Raw genomic sequence first — 27,989 nt, forward strand, 5'->3', positions numbered from 1 at the left:
ATATATAATATATATATAAATTAATATATATAACAGGGCCAGGGATATAATAATAATAAATGTGTGGAAATGTTATTGAATAAAATACCTAAAGTGTCCACAAGATGGAAGCAGAGACTGTGTAATAAAACATTTTTGAACACTCGGTAACTATTTGGATAGTTTTTGACTAAATATAGTGCTCTGAAGTCCTGACAGGAGGCAGAGACGAGCGCTGGTGTGTGAATGGCTGACAGGAACCATCTGACAGACGAGTTCCCGCCCAACGACAGGTGATGACCACTCTGCCGAAGTCACGCGAGAGCCGAGAAGTAGTCAAGATGGCGCCTGTGACGCAGTTACTAAAGGAGAGAGAGAAGATGTCAGGTACGCAGCTCCGTGGAAGATTAGAAGATATGGAGAGTATTCTCAGGGATCAGAGGATAAGGTAAGTAGAAAGGAAGAGAATTGGAAGGAGTTTATAAGAAAATTAAAAAAATACAAAGGAACGGGCAGTATAATGAGAGCGCGGTTATAGAGCAATACACTGTAAAGGGAAAAGTGAAGGATAAGAAATGAAGGATAAGAAATCAGTAATAAGATTAACAGAGACTTATGTATAATATAACATAAATAAGGGAAAGTAGGAATTAATATATATAAAATATATGCAATAATGGAAATAAAATAATATTTCTATAAAGGGAAAACAAGTGGAAATCGAAATAAATAACTAAAGAAGTAAAATAATGAAGTAATATATATGAAATTACAATATTTAAACAAATAAACCAATAGAAATGAAGCACTCATCTAATCTCTGCTGAGCAGCAAAAGAAGAGGAAGATGAGATACTGTCACCTTTATGATGTATCCTGCATTCCTATTGGTTAATATGAATAGTAGCATGTTTGGCTGCGCTATATCTTACGTTTTAAAGTTTTTTCTTATACATGTATTTACTTTTGCTGCTGAGTAGTAAAAGAGGTTTGAAAAGCATAATAGGAGCGTTTTGTCTTTTTATAAAATCAAGTGTCTTTGAGAACAATCTGCTTTCAACCCATCTGGTCTTAGTATTTTCCTCAAAATATATGGCCACAGTGGTATCTGGAAGTAATTTATCTCCCTCCCATGAAAGAAATGGACTGATATAGAAGTTGTTGTTTCTCTGTAACTACTAATTGATCAACTTAAAAGTGAAATAAGTTTTAGATAGGAGAAGAATGCAGTCTTCACCACTAAAGGACAGGATAGAATTGTAATAAAGGCAAAGGACATAGTAGTCACCTGTTTTACTGCTTCTGTATAAGAGAGCTAAACCCCATGTACGTCATGAACGGTAAGGTTTTCCCGACATGTACGCCATGTAGATACTGCCCGCTACTCGCGGCATCCCACCGTGCCCAGTAAGATGTTGGCTATCACGAATAGTCAGTCATCTTGCCTCAGGACCTAGGGGGGTTTTGTTGCCCCCCTCACCATGATCGCTACTATCAGCTAGTCAAATCTAACTAGCTGATGGCAGCTTTTCGCATATGAAAATCCTAAGCAGAGCAGTATGTGTGTGATCGGGACACACACACTGCTCTAAGTGTTTCCAGTGTCCTGTCCCCCTTCCCCGATTTCCATTACCCATCCTGAGCTCCCGCAGCTGTGCTCTGCATGCTTCACTTCCAGGTGAAGCACAGTGCAGTAATATATATATATATATATATATAATATATATTTTTAATTTTTTTTTCCTTTTGTAAATGAGCTGTTTAGTCCCCCTAGTGTCCTAAACCTGCTACTGCATTTTTTGTGCTTGGCAGGGCAGACAGTAGGGGGAGCTGTTGTACAGAAGTTAAAATAAATAAATATATATATATATATATATATATATAAATATTGTAAGGATTTCTTCCTGGGGATAGCTCTGGGATCATCCTTGACACCGACACAGAACACGTTTCCACTTCAATAAACAAAAGAAAACCCTAGACCGTCCAGTCACTAACTAATCCAGCGTGCCCTGTCTATCAACTGGTTGGCTTTTCCTGGCCAGTTAAACTTATGCCTCCTGCAAGCTTCTACTCGCTGTTCACACACAGCGTTTGCAATTTCTTGCTGTGTGTCTACACCACTCTTTGGGGCCACTCACAGTTTGTTCCTCAGCAGGACCCCTTCCTCTCCCTACAGCCACCTTGCTGTCTTCTGGGCGGAGCACAGATTATTCTGTTTGACTTCCCCTTTCTGCTACCTCATTAATTAGGCCACAGGTGGAGGTTTCTGCAAGGTTAGCTAGGGAAATGCACCCTTTCCTTGCCACACTGTCACAATATATATAAAAATATTGTGTGTGTGTATATATACACACACACACACATATTCAGAATTCCCTAAGAGGTCCCTAAAAAAATGTGATTTTGAATTTTCATAGAAAATTTTGAAAAAATGCTCATAATATTAAAAGCCTTCTAATGTCCTAAAAAAGCAAAAGAATGTTTAACAAATGATGCCAGCATAAAGTAGACATGTTGTGGGTGTGAATTAATAACTACATTTATTTGTCATCACGATTTCTCTTACAAGTAGAGAATTTCAAATATAGAAAAATGAGAAATTTTCCCAATATTTTAATTTTTCACAAAAATCGTTTGACGTATCAACAAAAATGTCTCACTAATATAAAGTACAATGGCCGGCATTTATCATTGCAGGTGTAAGTGAAGAATTTTTCTACACCTTTTTGTTGTGTGCTGGTAATGTGTAGGAGCACCAAATTTATTAAATGGTCACAGAGCATTTGATAAATTTTGTGCAGGTCACATTTTCTGAAATTTCTCTCTTCAAATACACCAAAAAAGCTAAGCTAAGTCTGGGCTGGTGTAGTTTTAGAGACTTTTTAATGGCTTTGCGCCTTTTTTGCACCTTTTCACAAAAAGGGGCAGTTCCTGAAACCTTTCCATATCATGTGTATTGCCAAAATCAGTGGATTGCAACTCAAAATCAGCAGAAATGTGTAAACCAAAAGGCACAAAAAAGGTGCAAATTAACCCTGCTTGCGCCTTTTTTGCGCCTTTTGTAGACACAAAAAAGTCTACAGACAATGATAAATGTCAGCCAATGTGTCTCGAAAAAACAATCTCTAAATCACTTTGCCAGATAAAAGCAGTCAAAAGTTATTACCACTTAACGAGACACATGCCAGATTTGAAAAAACTGACTGGGTCATAAAGGCCAAAACTTGCTGGGTCATGAAGGGGTTAAATAAATCCCCTCAGTAACAATTCCTATGTAATCTTTCCAAATGCCTAAAATTGTCCACAGTTATATGAATTAAAAAAACTAAATAAAGCAAGAGAACAGTGGTGAAGAGATCGCCTAAAAGTATTGCCCCCCCCCCCCCCCCCCCCCCCCCGCCAGGGTTGAGTAGAGGATAAGATACAAGGCTGGGTTGAAACAATTTAAAAAGCTTTTAACATTTTTTTTATTGTGTATATCTTTTTATGCCTTATCTCTGGGCAAAATATAATAGGCCATCTTTTGCTCAGACCCATCAAGCCCTACTACATCTCAGCTTTAACAACCTGAATGCCATAATTCCAGAAATCCCTCACTGGCCTTTACTAGGCCACAGAAGAAATCCATGCTCATCATGGGAACTGATCAGCAATGGATTAAGCCACCATTCTATTGATGTTGACAATTTTGAGTTTGCCTCTGTTTAAACCACCACTCTGGCCCTTTGTCAGCCCCAGTAGGGCAAACATTACATTCTGAGCTGCCAAAATAGTAAGCCTAAGAACTGAACGTGAGTTACAGATCATTTTACATACTGTAAGGCAGCAGCAATTTCTGATTTCATGAAATACATTAGAGAAAATGTGTTATAAGGTCAATGTAATCTACAGAAGTCTGCTGAACAGTACAAGGCAGTTTAGTGGTTTATTATATATTCTTTTCATTTATGTTATGAATGTGCACCACCCTTTTCTAATGTAGGTAAATCTGCATTGTTGTTGTTTTTATTAATTTTGTGAACTTGTGTGAAAAGTATGTAAACCTATGGGATGATAAAGAACTGTAAAGCTCAGGTATGTGAATCTTAAAATAAATCTATTATCACAGTTGGTGTATTTCTTATTAACCTAGGGATTAAGGCTCATACAAGAGAGTTCACATTGTTCTGAGGAGATCTAATTTGTATACATTATTTTTCTATGGAGCATTGTGTGAAATGAAGTTTCCATATTTCAGCTGGTTCTTTTACTTGGTTTCACAAGACAAGGATTCATTGGGGAAACCTCTAGCATATAATATTACTAGTAAATGTATTCTGTCAGTGTTTCCATGGAAGTTTTTAATGCTGATCTACCGTTTGCATTAAGGGTAAGGTCACATGTAGCGCATCCGCAGCGTATTTGACACTGTGAATGTGCTTCTAACTATTCCTAAAGGGAGCCTCCTGCATTTCCTGTGTCCTGCTTTGTTTGCTTTTAGCAGCAATACGCTGCTAAGAGCAGACACAGAGGGAGCTGCAAGTCGCACTCATGCGCAGTGTACTCACAGACATTGCAGCTGCTCTTGGCCTAGCTCAGGGAGTGACCGCAATGTCTGTGAATATACTGTGCATGCGCGACTCACTGCTCCCGCTTTGCTTGTAGCGGCGGAGTTCTGTTACAAGCAGACAATGCAGGGCACACAGGCAATGCAGGAGGCTCACTCTAGGGAAAGTCAGTAGTGCATCCGCAGCATCAAATACGCTGCTGATGCACTAAGTATGACCTTACCTTAAGGGGTTATCTGATGGGAAGGGTTTTTTTTTATTGTTTTTTTATTATAACTGTCACGTCTGGGCCCTGTTCTCACCCACTTCCTCTGACCCTGCCTACTTGCCTACCCTAAATAGCGGATCAACAACCACTGTGATGGTCCCTTCCTAAATAAGTGATGGGAGTCACCATCAACAAAATAAACTACAAAAAACAGACACAGGTCGGGATACAGTCAGGATGCACACAAACCAACAGAAATAATACACTGCTCCAAAAAATAAAGGGAACACTAAGATAACACATCCTAGATCTGAATGAATGAACTAATCGTATGAAATACTTTCGTCTCTACATAGTTGAATGTGCTGACAACAAAATCACACAAAAATTATCACTGGAAATAAAATTTATCAACCCATGGAGGTCTGGATATGGAGTCACACTCAAAATGAAAGTGGAAAACAACACTACAGGCTGATCCAACTTTGATGTAATGTCCTTAAAACAAGTCAAAATGAGGCTCAGTAGTGTGTGTGGCCTCCACGTGCCCGTATGAACTCCCTACAATGCCTGGGCATGTTCCTGATGAGGTGACGGATGGTCTTCTGAGGCATGCCCTCCCAGAGCTGGACTAAAGCATCTGCCAACTCCTGGACAGTCTGTGGTGCAATGTGGCATTGGTGGATGGAGCGAGACATGATGTCCCAGATATGCTCAATTGGATTCAGATCTGGGAACAGGCGGGCCAGTCCATAGCATTAATGCCTTCCTCTTGCAGGAACTACTGACACACTCCAGCCACATGAGGTCTAGCATTGTCTTGCATTAGGAGGAACCCAGTTCCAACCGCACAAGCATATGGTCTCACAAGGGGTCTGAGGATCTCATCTCAGTACCTAATGGCAGTCAGGCTACCTCTAGCAAGCACATGAAGGGCTGTGCGGCCTCCCAAAGAAATGCCACCCCACACCATTACTGACCCACCACCAAAACCGGTCATGCTGGAGGATATATCAGGCAGCAGAACTTTATCCACGGTGTCTCCAGACTCTGTCACGTCTATCACATGTGCACAGTGTGATCCTGCTTTCATCTGTAAAGAGTACAGGGTGCAAAATGCAAATTTGCCAATCTTGGTGTTCTCTGGCAAATCCCAAATGTCCTGCAAGCACAACCCCCACCTGTGGACGTCGGGCCCTCATACCACCCTAATGGAGTCTGTTTTTTACCGTTTGAGTGAACACATGCACATTTGTGGCCTGCTGGAGGTCATTTTGCAGGGCTCTGGCAGTGCTCCTCCTGCTCCTCCTTGCACAAAGGTGGAGGTAGCGGTCCTGTTGCTGGGTTGTTGGCCTCCATGTCTCCTGATGTACTGGCCTGTCTCCTGGTAGCGCCTCCATGCTCTGGACACTACACTGACAGACACAGCAAACCTTCTTGCCACAGCTTGCATTGATGTGCCATCCAGGATAAGCTGCACTACATGAGCCACTTGTGTGTGTTATGCTACCACTAGAGTGAAAGCACCACCAGCATTCAAAAGTGACCAAAACATCAGCCAGGAAGCAAAGGAACTGCGAAGTGGTCTGGTCACCACCTGCAGAACCACTCCTTTATTGGGGGTGTCTTGCTAATTGCCTATAATTTCCACCTGTTGTCTGTTCCATTTGCACAACAGCATGGGAAATTGATTGTCAATCAGTGTTGCTTCCTGAGTGGACAGTGTGATTTCACAGAAGTGTGATTGACTTGGGGTTACATTGTGTTGTTTAAGTGTTCCCTTTATTTTTTTGAGCAGCGTATAAAACAAACACACCCATCCCTTCCCCAATATCACGCCACACCCCTACCCCTTAATTCCCTGGTTGAACTTGATGGACATATGTCTTTTTTCGACCGTACTAACTATGTAACAATAGTCAAAGTCAGCTAGCCGAGTCCATGCCAGGATATGTCAAAGGTGCCAAATCGCAAATACAAAAGAAAGGTCAGAAAGCCAAGACGAAAAGACAGGAATACCAGAAGATCAAGAATACAATATATAAACGCTAGCTACTGGAGATAACCTCTTTCGTAGGCGAGGTCTGAAACCACACGGAAGTCTTATATAGGTAGCTACACAGGTGAAAAGCTAACGAGTTCAGCTGACTAACCAGAAAGCTAGGTGTAGCCCAGCAACCAAAATAACAAACTCTCTCAGGGATGTTTAACCCTTTGGGTTCTTACAATAACTATGGCCATTCTGTCATATTTAAAAAAAAAAAAAAAAATGTATTCGACATAGGTTACTTTTAGTCATGGCATGTGTCTATGGTCTCGAGACACATCGCTGAGGTCCATGGGGGGTAATCCATCTTCCCTATGGCTGCAAGGCATTGAAAGGGTGAGAGGGGGTAATCTCACACAAAAAATCTTGGACCGTGAGGTCCAAGATTCCAGAGTTCGGCACCACCAATCCCTCATATTAGCCTGTTATGTCTCGTTCTACTGCTCTTGATCTTTATCAGGATGAAGTTGAAAGAGACATTTATGAGCTCGCTACAAGAAATAATAACAGACATCATAATCTGACCAGGAAAGAGCAAATTGCATTGAAAGAGTTGAATGACATGGAAAAAGTGATATTCAGACAGGCCGATAAGGGGAGGGGCTATACTGTAAATTGAACATGATGATGATTGATGATCCGGGCACATACAGACCCCTGCCCAGGGACCCCACAGACGTTTTCAAGACCAAGTTGAATGCAATTGTACAATTGGGTTTGGAGAGGGCGATATTCAATTTAAAAATTGCTAAATATCTTGTTATAGACAGTCCCATCATCCCCATTTTTCATTCCCTCCTGAAAGTGCATAAGGAGGTATTTCCTCCTCCACTCAGGCCCATAGTCACTGGTATCTCTTCATTGAATGAGCGGCTGTGTGCCTGGGTGGATTCCCTTTTGCAGCCCCTTATCCCACACATCCCAGGCCCACACATCTTTTGGACATGATGCATGGTGTCACTTGGGGAGAGTACCACTGTTGGGTGTTAGCGGATGTAACTTCCCTATATTCTGTCATTCCCTACAACAGGGCACTTGTTGCCCTGTCGTGGTTTCTGAGAGTTTACTCCCGTTACCCTGAGGAATTATGTGGATACATCATTCTAGTGGTGGAATATTTACTAGGCCACAATTTTTTTATGTTCAATAATTCCTTTTTGCTCCAGGTTACGGGAGCATCGATGGGGCAGAAATTCTCCCCCTCTCTCGCCAACATATATATGTGTTGGTGGGAGAGGGAGATTCTTTTTGCCCCCTGTAACCCCCATAGCGAACATCTGCTGTGGTATGGCCGCTACATCGATGACCTCCTATTTATTTGGGGGTCCGATGTGGCGGCCATACAGGGGTTTATGGAGTTTTTAAACTCAAACCACCTGAACCTTAGAGTTACGGGTAGTTACCACCGGGAAGAAATGTGGTTTTCTCGACCTACATTTGCGGGGTGACAGAGGTAGTGGCAAAGTCATATCTACCACATTCAGGAAGAAAACATCAGTAAATTCCATCCTTTATGCCACCTCATGTTACCCCGCTCATGTGCTCGAGAATCTACCTGTGGGGGAATTGATCCGAGCACGTCGTAACTGCTCCCTTGAGGCTGATTTTGCCGAGGAAGCGGTTACCGTGGGCAACCGTTTACGGCAGCGTGGATACCTTGATTGGACCGTCTCGAGGGCTATCAAAATTGCTAAAGATAAAAATCGGGACGATCTGATCAAAATTGTCAACCCCAAATCCAATTCTGGTGATGCGGGCAAACACATTATTTTTTCGACCCAATATAGTACAGAATTCAGATCGGTCAAAAAGATAATTGACAAACATATGCCTATTTTGCACACTGACCCAGGAGTTAGAGAAGCCCTGGCTTCAGGATACATGTGTGTTTCCCGCAGGGCCCCTACCCTGGGCCAGATGTTGTCACCCAGTCTTTTTCTGACCGTCCAGAGAGAAAACTGACCTGGCTGAATTATACAGGATCGTACAAGTGTGGGGCCACTAGGTGTGTGTGCTGCAGCTACATGCAGAACTCGAATAATTTTTCTTCATGTAGCAACAAGGGAGAATTTAACATCAAACAGTATATTAACTGAAGCACACCAGGAGTCATCTACCTATTCACGTGCCGTGACTGTCATCTACCTATTCACGTGCCGTGACTGTAACCTCCAATATGTCGGATGCACGGCCAACCCTCTAAAGGTTAGGATACGTAAACCTTTATCTGACACAGGTTACTTTCATTCACGGCATATGGTCTTGAGACACATTGCCGAGGTCCATGGGGGTAATCCATCTTCCCTACGGCTGCAAGGCATTGAAAGGGTGAGATTATCCTCGAGAGGGGGTAATCTCAAACAAAAAATCTTGGACCGTGAGGTCTTCTGGAATCTCAAATTGAATACCAGATTTCCTCATGGTCTCAATAGAAGACTCGACACCATAATTCAAATTTATGTATTTGCCCCACATTCTTGGATTCTGATGTTTATGTATGTATCTTTTGGTGCCAAATATGTTATGTACATTTTGTGGTCACACATTTTTTCAGCTTTGCCTCCTTCTACTTCTTTTATCCTATTTGTATTTCATTTTAATTTTGCAATTTTCCACTCTCTTTGAATAAATATTTTGGCATATATATTTCTTGTGCACCCACATTTTCTGATGGAGCGTGCACACAGTGGAAAGTTATGCATTTTATCTCGTGCTTTTTATTTCAACAGAGAAGTTTTCACATTGTAGAAATCCATTGCGGTTTTTTCTCCGTAGGAGTTTGTCTGAACATGTGCTTTAATTTGTATGGCATGCATAGTGATCAATGACATACTCACCTGTGTACTTCCTTTGTAATTGTGTCTGGTTTGGATCAGGTGTCGCTGCCCCTTGGGGCGTGCTCCACCTGACGAATCCACATATAAATAGCAACCTTTGAAACTATTTCATTGTATGACTAAGGCTTAGTGACTTGAGCCGAAATGCGTCACATGTTTTAATGTACCTGTTTGTTCTCCATGGCATCTAAATAAAGTATTTGTTCCGTGAGTCAAGCGCTGGATGACCTTTCTTCAACTTCTACTTCTATTATGCTTCTGTTACCCCAGTGCACCGCTTTGTCCCATGCACGGGACCCACACCCGGAAGTGCTGTAGTGCAAGTCCTTTTTTATTTTTATTTTTAACGGCTGTCTTTGACCTTTCCCTGCATTCCATGCACATAGAGACAATGTGTCATAAGTCGCATGGTCTCCAGGGGACTGTGGCTATGCTGTAGTGGGTGGGTGGATAGCATTCCTTAATACCTTCCACCTTGCTATCTACCCACCCACTGCAGCATAGCCATGCTCCCCTGTGCACCTTGTGACATATTGTCTCTGGAGGCATGGGATGCTGGGAAACCAGCATTTTTGGCAGGTATCGCTAATTAACATGTCATATTTTGTTAATACTATTAAGTGACCCAACTTCTCACAGTACCCCAAATGTTGCCTTGAGATATGTCTCCACCTACTCTTCACGGCCAAGCTGTTAAAACAGAAATATTTGCAGAATAACATCTCTTGCATTTATAATGGCTTTACATCTGCAATGCTGCCAATTGACCATGCATATAGTGTACACTTCTGAATGAGACCTTATATGCCTGTAAGACTCATGTTGCCTAGAATCACTATTTGACTTATCATTCTTCAGACGCAATCAGTATTATTTGCATTTTTCAGATGAAATCAAATGACCTTGCATATGTTTTTCTCACATAGTTGTCTCAATTCAAAGTGAATAATTTTAACCAGTTCTCATCTGGCTCATGTAAAATACCAGGCTACTGTACTGCTCTGTGTGCTCCTGTACCCAGTGCCTCAACTGGATCTAGCTCTTACAATGTCAGTCTGACCTTTTAGTTTGTGAATTTGAAGCCCAATCTGCATATTTGCTACAAGTGGGTTTCAGTGCAGAAACAAATCTCTAGAACGTAGATGAGATTTGCCAGTTGTATGGTACAGTGAAATTTCATCCACTTGTCTAGTACTATATTCTACGCAAATCTAAAAACAGTGCTTGTATTTTTAGGGGGCTTAAGGTTACAGTGAAGGAAAAATTATTTGATCCTCTGCTTATTTTATATGTTTGCCTAGTGACAAAGAAATTCAGTCTATAATTTTAATGGTAGGTTTATCTGAACAGCAAGCGACAGAATATAAAGAAAACATTTTTCTAATAAGTTATGAATTGATTTAAATTAAATTTAGCAAAATAAGTATTGGATCCCCTGTCAATCAAGAAGATGTCTGGCTCCCAGGTGTCTTTTCTACAGGTAACAAGCTGAGACTCTTATAAAGCTCCTCTGCCAAAACCAAATAGCTGTACAGGAATGTCAGGGACAAGAATGTAGACCTACACAAGGCTGGTGTGGGCTACGAGCCCATCACTAAGCAGCTTGGTGAGAAGAATTATTCGCAAATGAAAGTAACACAAAATAACTGTCAGTCTCCCGTGGTCAGGGGCTGTGTGAAAGATCTGACCTCATGGAGTTTCAGTGATACTAAGAACGATGAAGAATCAGCCCAAAACTACATGGAAGGATCTCGTCAAATATCTCAAGGCAATTGGGACCATAAACAATCTGTAATACACTACGCATTGAAGGACTGAAATTCTGCAGTGCCTACAAGGCCCCCCTGCTCAATTAAGCACTTGTACAGACCCGTCTGAAGTTTGCCAATGAACATCTGAATGATTCACAGAATAACTGGATAAAAGTGTTGTAATTCGGATGTGTTTAGAGGAGGAGGAATGTTTCCTATTACACCAAGAACACCATCCCCTCTGTCAAACATGGAGGTGGAAACGTGTTGGGCGTCTTTTTCTGCTAAGGGGACAGAGGTCAAATCTAGGGTGAGAACCTCCTTCCCTCAGCCAGGACATTGAAAATGTGTCATTAAAGAGTTTTCCAGCATGGCAATCGCCCAAAACATGAGGCCAAAGTAATAGCTGTGCCATATTCATAACACTTTGATGGGGTCTTTTGGGTTATCATTATGGTATTTTACTAAATAAAATAGACCTGCATAGTATGCATTTGCTACAGCTATTGATAGACTGGTTTTCACAGTGTGTAATTTCTCATTAGTTGGACATCTTGTTTATTTCATGAGCTGTGGGCCAATAGACACCATCCTTTGATTTAAAAATGCTGTGTTGAGAAAGAAAGAGAGATCCATATTGAATAGCATATGAGCCCCAGGTGTATCTGTCAGTAGACTGTCCTTTAAACAATTTATTAAGGTTTATATGGAAAGATGAAGCCACCCAAATGCTGCATTTTTGTGAAGTTTTAATGACCTTTTGTTTTTTTACCCACAAAATAATTCTCCATTAGTGTGTGGCCCACATTAGGTTATACAATGATATATAAAGGAATTTGTCTTTGATTAAAGGGGTAGTTAGGGGAACTAAACTTATCCCCTGTCCACTGGATGGGACAGGGGACCTCCCACGATTTTCACGGGGGCCTGGTTATTTACCCATCCTCAGAATACTCCACTTTCCAAGACAAGCAGCAGTGACGGCCCGTCCCATCTCAGCCTGGTGACTAGCTGAGCGGGCTGTCACTCCTGCTCCTCTCCAAAGGTGGAGGCCAGATCACTCTGAGGACTGGTAAGTAGTCGGGTCTTACAAAGGAGATTGCAGGAAGTCCCAGAAGCCAGAACCGCTGTGATCTTCTATCCTGTAGATAGGGGATAAGTTTAGTACCCTGGACAACCCCTCTAATCCTGAAATTCTTTGAAAGTAAACTGGGAGCCATTATAACTTTCAACAATTTTAGGCAAAGCATGAGAAGCAAACATACACTCCAACCTATCAATTACAGTTTAAAGCCATGTTTAATGCTGGTGCATGTGAGCCAAGAAGTTTTGAAGTTGGAGGAAGTGAAGTTTAGACTGTTTACTTTTTGTCTACACAGTAACCTTTGACATTTACAAGGAACCTTGTAGCTACCAATAAGGATATGTTCACACGGACAAAGAAGCACTTGGGTGAACTACAAGGGGGGGGGGGGGGGGACATTAAGGCTGAATGGTGACATGTAACTTCTTTTTGCACAGTGCTCTCTGCTGACATCTCTGTCCATTTTAGGAACTATACAGAACAGCATATGTTTGCTATGGGGATTTTCTCCTACTCTGGACAGTTCTTAAAATTAACAGAGATGTCAGCAGAGAGCACTGTGGTCATGATGTCAGCAGAAAGCACTGTGTTGCAAAAAGAAAATTTCCTCTGTAGTATTCAGCAGCTAATAAGTACTGGAAGGATTAAGATTTTTTTATTGAAGTAATTTACCAATCTGTTTAACTTTCTTGCACCAATTGATAAAAAAAAAAAAAAAAAAAGTTTTCCATGGGAGTACCCCTTTAACTAAAAAAATAGCATATTACAGTTGCTCAATGTCTTTCCCATCTTGTCAAAGGGAGGGGGCGGGTCCCACTCTTGCCTGAACTGTGATGACTCCTCCCCCTCCCTCACTCTGCTGACTCGTTGCTCTTGGAGAAGCATGGCAGCCCTGCTCTGTAACCCTTTACTCTCTGGATTTATGCTGTACACACACACACAATGATTATTGGAAATCGCTAATATGGTGAGTGTATAACTTACATCTTCCTATGTCATTTATGTGTATCATCCTTAGGCAGTCCTGTAATGCGGAGACTTGTAGTTTTTCTTGGAGTTGTAGTTTTGCAACAGCTGGAGGCACATGTTTGGTAAAACTCGTGTTACAGCTGTGTTGCTGCAGGCTGTGTTCCTCCTCCAGCCTTGTCAATCAGCCATCACGTGTCCATGACCCTTGGACATGCTCATGCTACTGTGGGACTCATCAGTGTCCGAGGAGGTATGGGGACCCCTAGTGGTGGGATTTTCAAAGGCAGTTTTTTTCAATAAAATGTGAAGTTTTTAAAGAAGTATATTAGAAAAACTATTGTTCTGCCAAGATGTACAACATATAAAAAGTTTATATATATATCTGACAGTGACCATTTAACCACTTAAGGACCCAGGGCATACCTGTACATCCTGAGTTCTCTCCCCTTTTATAACGCGGGGCCACGGGGTGGCACAACGTCATAGCGGGTCGAGCCCGGCTTCTAACAACGGCCGGGACCCATGGCTAATAGCTCACGGTGCCGCGCGCTATTAACCCTTTAGACGCGGCGTTCAAAGTTGATCGCCCCGTCTAAAGTGAAAGTAAACTACTCCCGGCCAGCTCAGTGGGCTGTTCAGGAGGACACAATGAGGGTCCCTACCTTCCTCCTGTGTGTCCGATCGCAGAATGACTGCTCCGTGCCTGAGATCCAGACATAAGCAGTGAAGCGGCAAAATAATCGATCAATGGTTTCCTATGGGATAACAATGATCAATGTAAAAGATCAGTGTGTGCAGTCTTATAGTCCCCTATGGGAGCTATAACATTGCAAAGGAAAAGTGAAAAAATAAAAGGTTAATAAAGATCATTTAACCCCTTCCCTAATAAAAGTTTGAATCACCCCCCTTTTCCCATAAAATAAAAAAAATGTAATTAAAAATAAACGTGGAATCGCCGCGTGTGGAAATGTCCAAATGATAAAAATATATAATTAATTAAACCGCACGGTCAATAGCGTACGCGCAAAAAAAATTCCAGAGTCCAAAATAGCATATTTTGGTCACTTTTTATATAATGAAAAAATGAATAAAAGCGCTCAAAAAGTAAGATCAATACAAAAAGTGTACCGCTAAAAACTTCAGAACACGGCGCAAAAAAAATAAGCCCTCATACCGCCCCGTACACGGAAAAATAAAAAAGTTATAGTGGTCAGAAGGACATTTTTTAACGTATACATTTTCCTGCATGTGGTTATGAAGTACAACAAAATCAAACCTATATAAGTAGGGTATAATTTTAACTGTATGGACCTACAGAATAAAGAGAAGGCATCATTTTTACCGAAAAATGTACTGTGTAGAAACGGAAGCCCCCAAAATTGGAGTTTTTTCTTCTATTTTGTCGCACAATGATTTTTTTCTGTTTTGCCGTAGAATTTTTCATAAAATGACTGATGCCATTACAAAGTAGAATTGGTGGCACAAAAAATAAGCCATCATATGGATTTTAGGTGCAAAATTGAAAGAATTATGATTTTTTAAAGGTAAAGGGAAAAAAACAAAAGTGCAAAAACTGAAAAACCCCGGGTCCTTTAGAGGTTAAGAAAGGATGATTGGTGAAGATGGTCGTGTGCCCCAAGGTTAATATGTTTGATATTATAAAATTGAAGAATGTTAAATACAACTGTAGGTAGGTAGATCCCCCTCCCCCCGGGTAGGTAAATTTGTTGATAGGTACGTAGCTAGGTAGGTAGGTAGTTAGGTAGGTACATAATTAGTTCGGCAGCTGCCGCCCTTCCGACTCCAAACAGCGCCCCTTTCCTCACAAACACTCACCCTTTACATTTCCTCACACAAATTTTTTACCTCATGCTTACTCCAGCACAGCCATCTCCAGAACAGCCGTGCCGTGTCCTTCCTCCACAGTGAACTGCGTGAGGGTGGAGGTCACAGTCTCCTGTTAAGTGTGTGCAGCAGGTCCTGCGGCTTACACTGACAGGTAGTTTGTGACTGTATGTGCATACAGCTTGAAAGCTGGTTAGGTGTCCTGGATCCCCATTAGCGAGGGAGCCCCCTTTCTGGAAATGGAGCACCAACGCTTTGGCGGCCTGTGCCTCCAGCAGGGGGCAGGGTTGCTAAAGCGTAGGTACACCACTGCATATACGGTTTTATTTACATTAGGGAGAGGCAAAAATCCAGAGGTAATCCAAAAAGGCTGCAATATATAAACAGCAATTGCTTAGTTGTGTCAGCAGAGGGAGACCAATTGCATGATATGTCATCTGTTTGTAATTTTCCGTTAGTAAAAGAATTCTCTTCCAGGAATGTGTGTGGTTTCTAATCTGGACACAATCCAGCTTTTAAGCACACCTACAATAACAGCTTCCTTACCTGAAACCATAGTACAAACCATTCTGCATTGGGGTTCTCAAAAACTGGTTTGTTTAAAGGGGCACTCCGGCTCTAATACATCTTTGGATAGGGGATAAGATGTATGATCGCGGTGGTCCCGCCGCTGGGGACCCCCGCAATCTGTCATTGGGCACCCACCTTTGTGAGCTCTCTGCAACGATGGAGGCTCTGAGTGTGTAGCGTGCCGATCATGGGGCCGGAGTCTCGTAAAGTCACAGACCCAAGGGAACCTGGGAAACCATGCAACTTTATACAACAACAGTCTGCTTACATTACTGCATTTATTTCAAGGTGCTTGTACACATTGTGGTAGTGTCTTGCACTTGTGATTAAAGGGGTACTCCGGTGGAGAACAATAATTATTATTATTTTATTTTTATTTTTTTTAATCAACTGGGGCCAGAAAGATAAACAGATTTGTATATTACTTTTATTTAAAAATCTCAATCCTTCCAGGACTTATCAGCTGCTTGATGCTCCACATGAAGTTCTTTTCTTTTTGAATTCCTTTCCAGTCTGACCACAGTGCTTTCTGCTCTGTCCGTGTCGGGAACTTTCCAGAGAAGAAGATATTTGCTATGGGGATTTGCTCCGGCTCTGGACAGTTCCTGACATGGATAGAGGTGTCAGCAGAGAGCACTGTGGTCAGACTGGAAAGAAATTCAAAAAGAAAAGAACTTCCTCTGTAGTTTACAGCAGCTGATAAGTACTGGAAGGATTAGAATATTTAAGTAGAGACAATTTACAAATCTGTTTAACTTCTGGCACTGGTTGACTTAAAAAAAAAATATTTCCTCCGGAGTACCCCTTTAATGTTACTTACGGGATACACCTGGACCTGACACTGTTTCAAAGTGGAAGTCCAGGTGACACATAACAGCAGTAATCTCCAGTGCTAGATGAAGCTGCTAAGAGTGCAAAAAATTCTATGCTTAACTTTCTCGCTCCCTGGCCATCTCCACTGTCACAGTATTGATCCCTGCAGCAAAGCATTTCCTTGTGTCAGGTCAACACAAGGACCTGCCCACTTAGCCAATCAGTGGCTGCAGCCGTGTCCTGCATCAGACACTGATTGGCAGGAACTGCTTCATAGCAGGGGCTGACACAGACATCGGCTAGGGAACAAGGAAAGTAAGTACAAGATTTAAAAAAAAAAAAAAAAACATTCTATTTAACCCCTTAAGGACCCAGCCATTTTACACCTTAGGACCCGGCCATTTTTTGCACATCTGACCACTGTCACTTTAAACATTAATAACTCTGGGATGCTTTTAGTTATCATTCTGATTCCGAGAATGTTTTTTCATGACATATTCTACTTTAACATAGTGGTAAAATTTTGTCGATACTTGCATCCTTTCTTGTAGAAAAATCCCAAAATTTGATGAAAAATTTGAAAATTTTGCATTTTTTTTTTAACTTTGAAGCTCTCTGCTTGTATGGAAAATGTATAATAAAAAAAAAAAAATTTTTTATTCAAATATACAATATGTCTACTTTATGATTGCATCATAAAATTAACATGTTTTTACTTTTGGAAGACACCAGAGGGCTTCAAAGTTCAGCAGCAATTTTCAGGGACCAGTTCAGGTTTGAAGTGGATTTGAAGGGTCTTCATCTTAGAAATACCCCACAAATGACCCCATTATAAAAACTGCACCCCCCAAAGTATTCAAAATGACATTCAGTAAGTGTTTTAACCCTTTAGGTGTTTCACAGGAATAGCAGTGAAGGAGAAAATTCACAATCTTCATTTTTTACACTCGCATGTTCTTGTAGACCCAATTTTTGAATTTTTACAAGGGGTAAAAGGAGAAAATGTTATACTTAAATTTGTAGCCCAATTTCTCTCGAGTAAGCACATACCTCATATGTCTATGTAAAGTGTTCGGCGGGCGCAGTAGAGGGCTCAGAAGCGAAGGAGCGACAAGGGGATTTTGGAGAGTACGTTTTTCTGAAATGGTTTTTTGGGGGCATGTTGCATTTAGGAAGCCCCTATGGTGCCAGAACAGCAAAAAAAATGTAATATGTAAAAAAAAAAAAAAAAATTTCACTAAAATGTGTGTTTCCCCCCCCCCCCAAATTTCAAATTTTTGCAAGGGTTAATAGCAGAAAATACCCTCCAAAATTTGTAACCCCATCTCTTCTGAGGATGGAGGTACCCCATAAGTTGACCTGAAGTGCACTACGGGCAAACTACAATGCTCAGAAAAGGAGGAGTCATATTTGGCTTTTTGAGAGCAAATTTTGCTCGGGGGGCATGTCGCATTTAGGAAGCCCCTATGGTGCCAGGACAGCAAAATAACCCCAACATGGCATACCATTTTGGAAACTAGACCCCTTGAGGAATGTAATAAGGGGTACAGTGAGCATTTACCCACCCCCACTGGTGTCTGTCAGATCTTTGGAACAGTGGGCTGTACGAAATTTTTAATTTGCACAGCCCACTGTTCCAAAGATCTGTCCGACACCAGTGGGGGGGTAAATTCTCATTGCACCCCTCATTACATTCCGTGAGGGGTGTAGTTTCCGAAATGTAAAAACTGCTGTAACAATCAGCCTCCCCTGTGCAAATCACCTCAAATGTACATGGTGCACTCTCCCTTCTGAGCCTTGTTGTGCGCCCCCAGAGCACTTTGTGCCCACATATGGGGTATCTCCATAGTCGGGAGAAATTGCATTACAAATTTTGGGGGGCTTTTTTCCCTTTTACCTCTTGTCAAAATGAAAAGTATAGGGCAACACCAGCATGTTAGTGTAAAAAAAAATTTTTTTTACACTAACATGCTGGTGTAGACCCCAACTTCACCTTTTCATAAGGGGTTAAAGGAGAAAAAGCCCCCCAAAATTTGTTAGGCAATTTCTCCCGAGTACGTTGATACCCCATATGTGGCCCTAAACTGTTGACTTGAAATACGACAGGGCTCCAAAGTGAGAGCGCCATGCGCATTTAAGGCCTGAATTAGGGATTTGCATAGGGGTGGACATAGGGGTATTCTACGCCAGTGATTCCCAAACAGGGTGCCTCCAGCTGTTGCAAAACTCCCAGCATGCTTGGACAGTCAACGGCTGTCCGTCCGACAATACTGGGAGTTGTTGTTTTGCAACAGCTGGAGGCTCCATTTTGGAAACAGTGGCGTACCAGACATTTTTCATTTTTATTGGTGAGGGGAGGGGGGCTGTGTAGGGGTATGTGTATATGTAGTGTTTTTAACTTTTTATTTTATGTTAGTGTAGTGTTTTTAGGGTACAGTCACATGGGCGGGGGATTACAGCGAGTTTCCCGCTGCGAGTTTGAGCTGCCGCGCAAAATTTGCTGCATTGCAAACTTGCAGCCTGATACTCACTGTAAGCCCCCTGCCCATGTGAATGTACCCTGTACATTCACAGGGGGGGACCTCCAGCTGTTGCAAAACTACAACTCCCAGCATGCACTGATTTGCAACAGCTGGAGGCACACAGGTTGGGAAACACTGAGTTAGGAAACAGACAATGTTTCCCAACCAGTGTGCCTCCAGTTGTTGCAAAACCACAACTCCCAAACATTCTCAGGCATGCTGGTAGTAGTTCGGCAACATCTTTAGAGCCAGATGTTGCCGAACTACAACTCCCAGCATGCTTGGAGTTGTAGTTTTGCAACATCTGGAGGACTACAGTTTGCAGACCACTAATACAGTGGTTCCCAATCTGTGCCCTTCCAGATGTTGCAAAACTACAACTCCCAGTATGCCAAAACTGTCCAGGCATGCTGGGAGTTGTAGTTCTGCAACATCTGAAGGGCCAGATGTTACAGAACTACAACTCCCAGCATGCCTGGACAGTAAGGGCATGCTGAGGATGTGTAGTTTTGCAACATCTGGAAGGGCACAGTGGTCTCCAAACTGTGGACCTCCAGATGTTGCAAAACTGCAACTCCCAGCATGCCCAGACGCCAAGGGCTGTCTGGACATGCTGGAAGTTGTAGTATACTGGGTCCCATTACAGCAATGCATGTCGCTTTACGGCGACGTGCATTGCTGTAAAGGGGCCCGACCGCGGCTGAAGATCTACTCACCTGTCGCCGCCGCCATCTTCATCGCCAGGATCCGGGTCTTCAGGGACGAGGTAAGTACCGGGGCCAGGCCCCAGCACTCCCCTGTCCCCCGCCGCGTCCTCTGGTCTTCCTCCTGTCCTCTCCGGACTTCCAGGGGCCGGGCAGGGCGGGAGGAAGTTACCCCCCCCCCCATGTGATTGGTCGGGTCCCAGAGATCCGATCAGCCTGGTATCGCCGCAGATCGCAGGGGCGATTTCCCTTGTGATTTGCGACGATCGCCGACATGGGGGGCCTACATGGCCCCCCTCTGCGTTTGCCCTGGATGCCTGCTGAAGCATTTCAGCAGGCATCCGGTTCCGATCTCTGCCCGGCGCGTGGCAGGGACCGGAAAACGCCAGGACGTACGGGGACGTCCTGGGTCCTTAAAGCCCAGTGCGGGGATGTCCCCGTACGTCCTGGGTCCTTAAGGGATTACAGGGGTACTCCACTGGAAAACTTTTTTTTTAATTTTTTTATCAACTGGTGCAAGAAAGTTAAACAGATTTGTAAATTACTTGTATTTAAAAAAAATTATTATCAGTACTTATCAGCTGCTGTTAAGATTCACAGGAATATATTTTCTTTTTGAATTTCCTTTCTGCCTGACCACAATGCTCTCTCTCTCAGGTGTTAGCAGAGAGCACTGTGGTCAGTCAAAAAAGAAATTCAAAAAGAAAAGAACTTCCTGTGAATCATACAGCAGCTGATAAGTACTGTAAGGATAAAGATTTGTTTTAATACAAGTGATTTACAAATCTGTTTAACTTTCTGGCACCAGTTGATTTAAAAAATTTTGTTTTTTCCAGTGGAGTACCCCTTTAACTGGCACCCTGAGCACAGTTAGAAAACAATTCTTTGGCATACCCATTAAAGGGTAGAGTCAGTTATGCCGTATTTTGCTGCAGTATATTTTTCTACTCATTGAAGTCATTGGGGGAGATTTAACAAAACCTGTGCTTAATAAAAGTTGCCCATAGCAACCAGATTGCTTCTGAGGCACCAACTAGGGGTCTTTCGGCAGCGTATCCGCAGTGTAAAATACACTGTGGATCTGCTCATCTAAAGCAATATTTATTTGAATGGCAACAGCAGCACAGCATAAACCATACACAAAGTAGCTGTCAATCTTGTTTTGCCAACTACAGTTACAAGTAAGTTAACCTTTGAGAATGACCTTCCTACATTGATTACTAGTAAATTCTGGTCTGACTTATCTAAGTCCCATTAAGGCTGGTTTTACATTTAGGGTGCATTTGGTGTCTGTTTAACATAACCACCAGGATAAGCCCAAAGTATATAAGTAAACCACTGAATTTAATAACATGCACCGACCCATGCATTAGGAACAGCTGGAGTCTCGCATCTTGTGACCAATAATGACATACTACTTAGTGGTGGTTCATTTTCGGCTCTCAGGTAATGGGTTGACCTCTTCTCTGCACAGCAGAAGACAACATATGGCAGTCATGGGTAAACATGGTGACTTGAGTGTCTATGACTGTTGGCCTCTTGTTGTAGCCCAGAGGTGATAGTATTTCTAAACTTGCACTTGTCTGTGTTCGTGAACCACAGTGGCAACAGTATACTAAGACTGGATGAACAATGCACTGACTTATGGCAGAACAACAGCAGCAAGCTGTCAACGTTATCCCTATCTCCATAGGATGCAGGGCTGTGAAGTCTGTAGATAAATGTTCCGACTCTGCAGTTTTTTGTACTTCCGACTCCTCTGTATTAATATACGAATGTATTTTATACATTCCTTGAAGGAAAGAAAGGCAACATACATGTAATTACCACAGGACTACTGGCTGGGAAGCTAACAGTCTACTGTATTGAACAGTTTGTGTGCTGATCTGCTGCTGAACTTAGGGCAGTGGGAGGATCCAGGAAGGGGCATTTATCATAAAACATGATTTCCCGAGTAGAATCCCATAGTCATGTTTAAAGTTTAAAGGGGTACTCCGCCCCTAGACATCTTATCCCTTAGATTGCCGGGGTCCCGCTGCTGGGGCCCCCCGGGATCGCCACTTCGGCACCGCGCTATCATTACTGCACAGAGCGAGTTCGCTCTGTGTGTAATGACTGGCGATACAGGGGACGGAGCAGTGTGACGTCATGGCTCCACCCCTCGTGACATCATGGCCTGCCCCCTTAATGCAAGTCTATGGCAGGGGGCGTGACAACCGCCACGCCCCCTCCCATAGACTTGTATTGAGGGGGCGGGCTGTGACATCACGAGGGGCGGAGCCGTGACGTAATGATGGTCCGGCCCCTGTATTGCCCGTCATTACGCGCAGAGCGAACTCGCTCTGTGCAGTAATAATAGTGTGGTGCCGCAGTGGCGATCCCGGGGGTCCCCAGCAGCGGGACCCCGGCGATCTGACATCTTATCCCCTATCCTTTGGATAGGGGATAAGATGTCTAGGGGCGGGGTACCCCTTTAAGCTAACAATCGAGTTTACAAGTTTTTATAGCCTTAGCTGAATGGCAGCCGTTTTTCCAATGGTTTACAGCTTCAGTCTTGAACTAATTGACCCTCCATTCCCTTCACATATACAAGTGTCTCTAGTCCTGCAAAAAACATGATCAGTGAGAGGCTAGGTTATCCATGGGTTCCCTGTAACAGCAGAACACAACACTATGGAAAGTATAAGTATTGCCGCTCCTAATTGTGTGTTGTGTGCCATATAGTGAAGCTCATGAAATGCATGCTTCTTCACGGTCACTTAATGTGAAGTCCGACTACGACTCCTCGACTACGACACAGACTCCACAGCCCTGGGATTAAGGTCAGTTTTCTGTCTTTGAAAAAGATGATTATGATTTGCACTTTGAAAAGTCACCTTACTTCTGTGTTTTTTAGTATCATCCAATGTCTCTTCAGCTTGAGATCATGGACCCATAGGCCCTGGCATTCTGCTGTAAGATGTTTCGATACATTTTTGAATTTATTGTTGGCAAGGTGTCCAGGCCCTAAAGCAGCAAGGTGGTTCCAAACCATGCTGCTCCTTCCTCCATGCTTCACAGTTGTGATGAACAGTCCCTGCGGCCCCAGGCAACACCTTCGGGGCCCATGGCTTAAAGGGGTACTCCGGTACCACAGTTTTATGGTTATCTAGTGTGCTTGTAGTGAGTTGAGCACTTTCGTAATTCACATGTTATACACCTGTCCACAGCATATATGTTTTTTTACTGGCCTCTTTTCTGTGAAGGAAGTTCAGTAGTTTTTCTGGTTGCTTTTGACTGTCGTCCACACTCACGGCCATGTTTGTTCACTGTTGTAGACAAGAAGTCAGGCATTGCTGTTTTTTTTTCTTCTGCAATGGTTTCTCCCCTTTTCCACACCCCTGCAATGAATATTCATTGAATTGTTGCGGGAGGATGGATGTCTCCTCCCACTGTCAGCCAGCCCTGCGCGCGGCTCACAATGTACTGAATACCCTGTATCAGCGCTGCGGCTGACATGTAACCCCCTTCTCCGCCATGGAGACCATGTGCCCTCGGGAGGAATCAGGGAAATCTGCTATCATGATTTCCCTCGCGAGCGCACGGTCCCCATGGCGGGGGAATTAGTAACATGTCAGCTGCAGTGCTATCATGCAGTCCCCACATCAGGGAATGAATTGTCTTCCGCAGCGCGCTGTCCCCACATCAGGGAACTAATCATATGTGACCCGCGGGCGCTGCTCTGCTTCCTGCCCATCCACAGGACAAAACAAGTTGGGCAAGGCACTGAAAGAGGAGACAGGCTACAAGGCATGCTGGGAGATGTAGTTTCTAAAACAAAGGCAAAACGGAAATAGATGCTACACTACATGGACACACTTGTGCAAAGAAAGGAAAAGAAAGACAAACAAAGAACTGTTGTTTAATTTATTTATTAATGATATAGAGGATGGTATTAACAGCTCTGTTTCTATCTTTGCAGATGACACCAAGCTTTGTAGCACAGTACAGTCTATAGAGGATGTGCATAAGTTACAAGATGACTTGGATAGACTAAGTGTCTGGGCATCCACTTGGCAAATGAGGTTCAATGTGGATAAATGTAAAGTTATGCATCTGGGTACTAATAACCTGCATGCATCGTATGTCTTAGGGGGGATTAAACTGGCAGAGTCACTGGTAGAGAAGGATCTGGGTGTACTTGTAGATCACAGACTACAAAATAGCATGCAATGTCAGGCTGCTGCTTCCAAAGCCGGCAGGATATTGTCATGTATCAAAAGAGGCATGGACTCAAGGGACATAATACTCCCCCTTTATAAATCATTGGTACGGCCTTACCTGGAATATGCTGTTCAGTTTTGGGCACCTGTCCATAAAAAGGGACACTGCGGAGTTGGAAAGGGTGCAGAGACGCGCGACTAAACTAATATGGGGAATGGAACATCTTAGCTATGAGGAGCGATTAAAGGAGTTACAATTGTTTAGTCTTGAGAAGAGACGTTTAAGGGGGGATATGATAAACGTATATAAGTATATTAATGGCCCATACAAAAAATATGGAGAAAAACTGTTCCAGGTTAAACCCCCCCAAAGGACGAGGGGGCACTCCCTCCGTCTGGAGAAGAAAAAGTTTAGTCTCAAGGGGCGACACGCCTTCTTTACCATGAGAACTGTGAACTTATGGAACAGTCTACCTCAGGAACTGGTCACAGCAGGAACAATTAACAGCTTTAAAACAGGATTAGATACATTCCTGGAACAAAATAAGATTAATGCTTATGAAGAAATATAAAATCTCATCCCTTCCCCAATATCGCGCCACACCACTACCCCTTAATTCCCTGGTTGAACTTGATGGACATATGTCTTTTTTCGACCGTACTAACTATGTAACTATGTAACACAAGACCAGAGATAACAAGAAAACTCACTTGCAAGGGTAAGTAGAAACTGAAAAAAAACACATTAGCAATCTCTGTGGCTTCCATCTATGTACTATTATATACCACAAGCTGGTCTATGCCTGAGGCCTATGGGACAGCGGATGCGCGCGCCCCTCAATGAAAGTCTATGGGAAGGGTACTTGCATTGAGGGGGCGGGACGTGACATCACGAGGGGGCGGGCGTGAACATGGAAGCCCGCACACAGCGTTCAGGAACTCAATGTTCCGGATGCTGGGGAGCGGAGTAACACTTTTAATTTGTGAATTTATCATCCTCAAGGCTCATTATCACAAACATTGCAATTGTATTAAATGTTACACAGCCCTTAACACATTTGTCGCAAAGATTTATATTGGCAAGGGTTGAATTGCCCTGTGATAATTTCTAAATCTGGCTCATGCGACTTTTTGTGCGTGAGACTTTTCAGAAGAAGTTGCACATGATAAATCAGCGCACAAAGTGCTCTAAATAAGAACATTTCATGGTCAGGAAATTTAAACCGTCTAAATGAAATGTCGCTGGAAAAAGCTGCATGGGGCCAGCCTGTGACATTTCCAGCAACAAATTTAGATGAAAAAAGCAGTCTAAACAGATAGTCACACGAGGATGGAGTTGTGACGTTACGATTCTCCAGCCCCGTGGTCGTCACACGGCAGATTCCGAGCTGGCAGCGCGGCGTGCAGCTCCCTGAGGTGGGTGCTGAATGCAAGATTGTGGGGGTCCCCAGTGGCGGGACCCCCGCGGTCAGAAATCTTATGGCCAGAGTAAGAAATGGCACATTTAATTTCTGAAACTAAAAAAAATTTAAAATTTGTAGAACAGTGTAATCAACCTCACCCACTAACAATAAAGCACAAGAGACAATTTAGGGCAATTTACTTTATTGCAACCAGGACAAACTTACATGGGAGTTAGATTCCATCGGCCGTGCCTCTCCAGATAAAGCAGTGATCTCTAAAGTAGGTTGTTGTGAAAGACAGTTTTACATAAAGAATAAAGATGCATGCTGGGACATAGAATAGGTATTGCTAACTATTTCATCTTTCCTGAAGTTAATGAACTCTATATAACACTGTCCCAGGGGAAATAAGGAACTTCTGAGTGCAAAATATGCTAACAACATTCCTCCAAACCAGGCATGGTTGTATCATGATGCATTCTGAACGCAAGTACAAATTAAAGCTATATATATTTTTTTTCTCTTTGTTTTTATATATATATTTCCTAATCAGTAAAGTGTTTGAAAATGATCTGGTGGGTGCAGACCTGCAAGGAAAATCATGCCACATAGACTGCAAGAATACGTATCGTCGGCTCACTACAAGCAGAGAACTGCAGGGCCCAATGCTTGGAATGAAAGCAAGGACGCCATTTCTAGAGCTAATGAAACACCAATTATTTTGTATAGTAGATGTCCTATATAAACCCACATAATGCCAAAAAGACGGGAGCACTTAGGACTGACAATGGAAAAAGTCAATTCCTAGCTACTATTTTGTCTGGTACTTTGATAACAATGAATATCTCTTTAGTGTAAGGTCAGTTTTCACATGAAAGCAACAGCATTAGATGAAAATGAAGGGAGGTAATGCATAAGTGAAGATAAGAGTCTCTACTAAAAGGACAAGTCTAGAACACAAGATAAGATGGGCTTACAAGGAAATGTCAAGATACAGTAGATATACTCACAGAACACAATGGAACTGACAACACTAGGAGGTTAAACAATTCTAAATTTTTTTGTCAATATTTTTGGTTGTTTTGGTAATTTTTTTTGTACTTTTTGTTTTCTGTTCTTTTTCATTTATATATTTTTTTTTAAGTTTTATTTAAATGACAAGAGATGGAACAAGAATCAGCAGCATGAGAAATCAGGCAGAGTTTGTGGACCTCTGCCCAGAGCTGGTAGGGCATGGCCTTTGACTACACTTTATAGCTATTGGTGTGGTTTGAACACTATTCCTGTTTAGGGGATCTGCAATGCACTGCATTGACAGCGGTAACCCACCACAGCTGAAGGTGTCAAGGGGAATCTAATCTAGCATGTGGTTTTGATGTTACATGACAGACACTGCTTGCAACTGGGGGCAAGGGGATATGCTGCCCTCTTGCCTGGACAGACCACTATTACATGCAGCAATCTCCATGCCCCCAACCTCAACAGTGCCATCTTCATTATACAGCCTTTTGATACCGTCATAGAAGTCATCAACTTCCATCTGCTCCACTTTTCTCTTAGTGGAGGCCTGCTTGCAGGCTACAGGAGCTGCCAGACGCTGGTAGAAGTAATTTGCTCCCTTCATAAGAGATCCCGGTGTGCTTTTGCCCTTGTTGGGGACACTGGGGCCTGGGACAGGGGAGGGACGGAATTGGTACTCTCCTCTATTGCAGGTCACCAGTGTCCGCTTGAGGGGACTGTAGACATATACAGCGTTGGGAGGCAAGGAAGCCTTCAGAAGAGAAAGGTGCTGCGATGCTTCTTCCCGACAGAGAAACAGCTGAGTGCTATCCATCTATGAGAAATCAGAGTACACATAATTAGGGATACAACTCACCACATCATTAATATCGTATTAACTAGGAAATATGATTAAGGGAAACCTGTCACTAGTTTAATGCTGTCCAAACCACAGGCTGCATGAAACAAGTGACAGGCTTTCCTATTACAACCATCTATGATTCACTATGAACAGCTGTGCCATTTCAGAGTAACCATGGTTGTAACTTCAGCTGGGAACATAGATCTCTCCCTATTTGCATATATGGAGAAGATGTCAATCAGGGCTGGGGGGGCGATCCAATGACTCCGAGATTAGAGAGATCTCAGCACAGGAGAGTGTAAGGTGTGCACACAATCAATGGAAAAGAGCAGACGTTGGATGTAAAAATCAGAAGTACAGGGTATAATACTGTAAGTATCTAGTTTGTTTCTTGGATGTTATAAAATAGAGCATGCAGATAACACATCCGTAATAAAGAACAAAGGCCCTAAGTCATCAAATTAACTCTTTACTCTTAAAAGGGGAGTACGGGACTTTACAATAAACTAGCATTGCATTGACTTTTTTTGTGTTGTACTTTGTATATAAAAAAAAAAAACTAACATCCAAATTACCCCATGGGGATTCCCAGGGTTGAAAGTCCAATAATTCCTATTCCCGTCAGGGCTTTCGCCCCTAAGGGAC

The 27,989-nt window shown here is 42.7% G+C and overlaps 2 protein-coding genes across 2 annotated transcripts in view; one reads left to right on the forward strand and one right to left on the reverse strand.

Moving 5' to 3' along the window:
• The window catches only part of SEPTIN11 (septin 11), a 201,764-nt gene that overhangs the window by 111,448 nt on the left and 62,327 nt on the right, over positions 1-27,989 (forward strand). The window lies entirely within an intron of this gene.
• Positions 25,669-27,989, reverse strand: part of CCNI (cyclin I) — a 52,296-nt gene continuing 49,975 nt past the window's right edge. The window contains exon 7 of the mRNA XM_056568800.1: positions 25,669-27,317. Within this exon, the coding sequence (XP_056424775.1) occupies positions 26,862-27,317 (456 nt within the window). The 3' untranslated portion in view covers positions 25,669-26,861. The remainder of the gene's footprint in view (positions 27,318-27,989) is intronic.

Source organism: Hyla sarda, chromosome 1 (genome assembly GCF_029499605.1).
Source record: "Hyla sarda isolate aHylSar1 chromosome 1, aHylSar1.hap1, whole genome shotgun sequence".
NCBI classification, from domain to species: domain Eukaryota; kingdom Metazoa; phylum Chordata; class Amphibia; order Anura; family Hylidae; genus Hyla; species Hyla sarda.